The sequence below is a fragment of the Acomys russatus genome, chromosome 20, assembly GCF_903995435.1.
Source record: "Acomys russatus chromosome 20, mAcoRus1.1, whole genome shotgun sequence".
Classification (NCBI taxonomy): domain Eukaryota; kingdom Metazoa; phylum Chordata; class Mammalia; order Rodentia; family Muridae; genus Acomys; species Acomys russatus.
Genome location: NC_067156.1, coordinates 73,282,033 through 73,283,667, shown reverse-complemented (window position 1 = coordinate 73,283,667; position 1,635 = coordinate 73,282,033). Strand labels below are relative to the sequence as shown.

The window sequence follows — 1,635 nt, the reverse complement described above, 5'->3', positions numbered from 1 at the left end:
TCCTATTGGGACTTTAGGTGAGAGAAGTATGGGAGAATGGGGAAATAGAAGGATCCAGAGGGTCCTAGAAACCTACAAGAGTAGATAGATCTTTATTTATTTATTTATTTATTTATTTTTTTTCATCTTAATAAAGTCTGTTGTTTATTTGCTCCTGTCTGCTCCTGTGAGGGTTGAAGTAGGAGGCTGGAGACCCAGGGGCAGGCAGGAGAAGACCAACTTCATCAACAGGGCTACAGACCTGGCCTGCAGCCTCAGCTGCCAAGTGTCTTGGCCCAGGGGATCTTAGTGTCTCAGGACTGAAGGAGAGGAGTGAAGGAAAGCCCTCAGGCCTATCTGCTTTCTCTCCCTAGGACTCTAGGTCCTAAGCTGGCCCAGGAAGGAGCGTGGGCTCAGGAAGGACCTACGCGGATGTGCGGGTTCATGAGCGGGTCCAGATTGGGATCACTGTCAGCTGCAGCCCGGCCGAGTCGAGACATAAGGGCGAGGAGTGCCAGGAAGCCCAGGAGCCCCAGCAGGAGCAGCAGCCCTGCCCGCTGGAGTAGAGTCAGTGGCCGCTTCCGGGACCCAGCCCGGCTCCGGAGCAGTTGGGCCAGCCAGCCCAGAGCAGGCCTGCGACGGTATTTGTCATCGTCACAGTCTCCGTGGAGGCCTGCTGTCCGGTCATCATCCCGAGTGTCATACACCTTCCTTGGGGCGTGGGTCAGAGCTTCAGTACTACCCATGTGTATCACTGTGTGCTGCTCGGGACAGCTCGGGGAAGAAGGGTGGGGAACTTGGCTGTAGAAAGCTGGAGCAGCAGAAGTGCTCTGTCTCTCCTCTTGCACAGGGGTGGTGGTGGCGTTAAAGCTGGACCAGTCTGAGAAGTCTGAGGAATTGAGGGGCTCCGGCTCTGGGTTTATCACCTCATCGATCAGAGGGAGGCCCAGTCCTGCCCGGGCCCAGTTGACTGTGGCTAGCTTCTCTCTCAGTGCTGAAGCCACTGGGCCAGCTAGGTTGGCTGGGGGAAAGATGGGGCCATTACAGCTGGGGCACTGGTAGCCTGCAGGCGCCGTGTTTCGTGGTAGCTGGGCAGCACGTTCATTGATGCAGGCCCAGTGAAAGAGATCATAGCACACAAGACGGGTGGTCTCCCGACTGGCCAGGGGTGTGTTGCACAGGCGGCAATTGGGGTTGTAGTCACTGTCTTGTAGCCACTGCAAGTAGGACTGCACGATGCACTTGGCATGATTGGCTACCAGACAGTGCTCGCAGACGTTAACCCGGTGTTCGAAGCAGAACAGGTTTGTCACCTTCCTCTTGGGGCACTTGCAAAGTCCCATGACGGATTCGTAGTAGAAAGCGCGGAAAGCAAAGGACTGAGCTCACCCACTCCGCTTGCGGGAGCTCTGCTCCTTTCGTCTCCTGCCGCTCTGATTATCCCTCCGCTGCCACACCTAGATAGATCTTTAAAAACATTCTTTTGTTGGCTGTGGAAAAGAGACATTTTGGATGGTCAGAGCCTATTTATTTCTTCTCTGGGAAACACAAGGCAGCTGGGACACCAAGAAAATTTGAGTATAAGAGTCTCCAAGTGGGTCTTTACTCAAACTATAAAAAGTCTTGTAGTTCTCTTCAAAACTTTTCTAGGGCGAT

General features: G+C 54.1%; 1 protein-coding gene across 1 annotated transcript; it reads right to left on the bottom strand.

The window, feature by feature from the left end:
• Positions 1-315: 315 nt before the first annotated feature.
• LOC127204660 (zinc finger protein-like 1) lies at positions 316-1,428 on the bottom strand. The gene has a single exon (XM_051163891.1). The coding sequence runs from the start codon at positions 1,320-1,322 to the stop codon at positions 393-395; it is 930 nt and encodes a 309-aa protein (XP_051019848.1). The 5' UTR covers positions 1,323-1,428; the 3' UTR covers positions 316-392.
• Between the last annotated feature and the right edge of the window lie 207 nt (positions 1,429-1,635).

What these genes read in the sequence shown, in the direction of transcription:
- LOC127204660 (XM_051163891.1), bottom strand. Translation starts at nt 1,322, where the DNA reads ATGGGACTTTGCAAGTGCCCCAAGAGGAAGGTGACAAACCTGTTCTGC.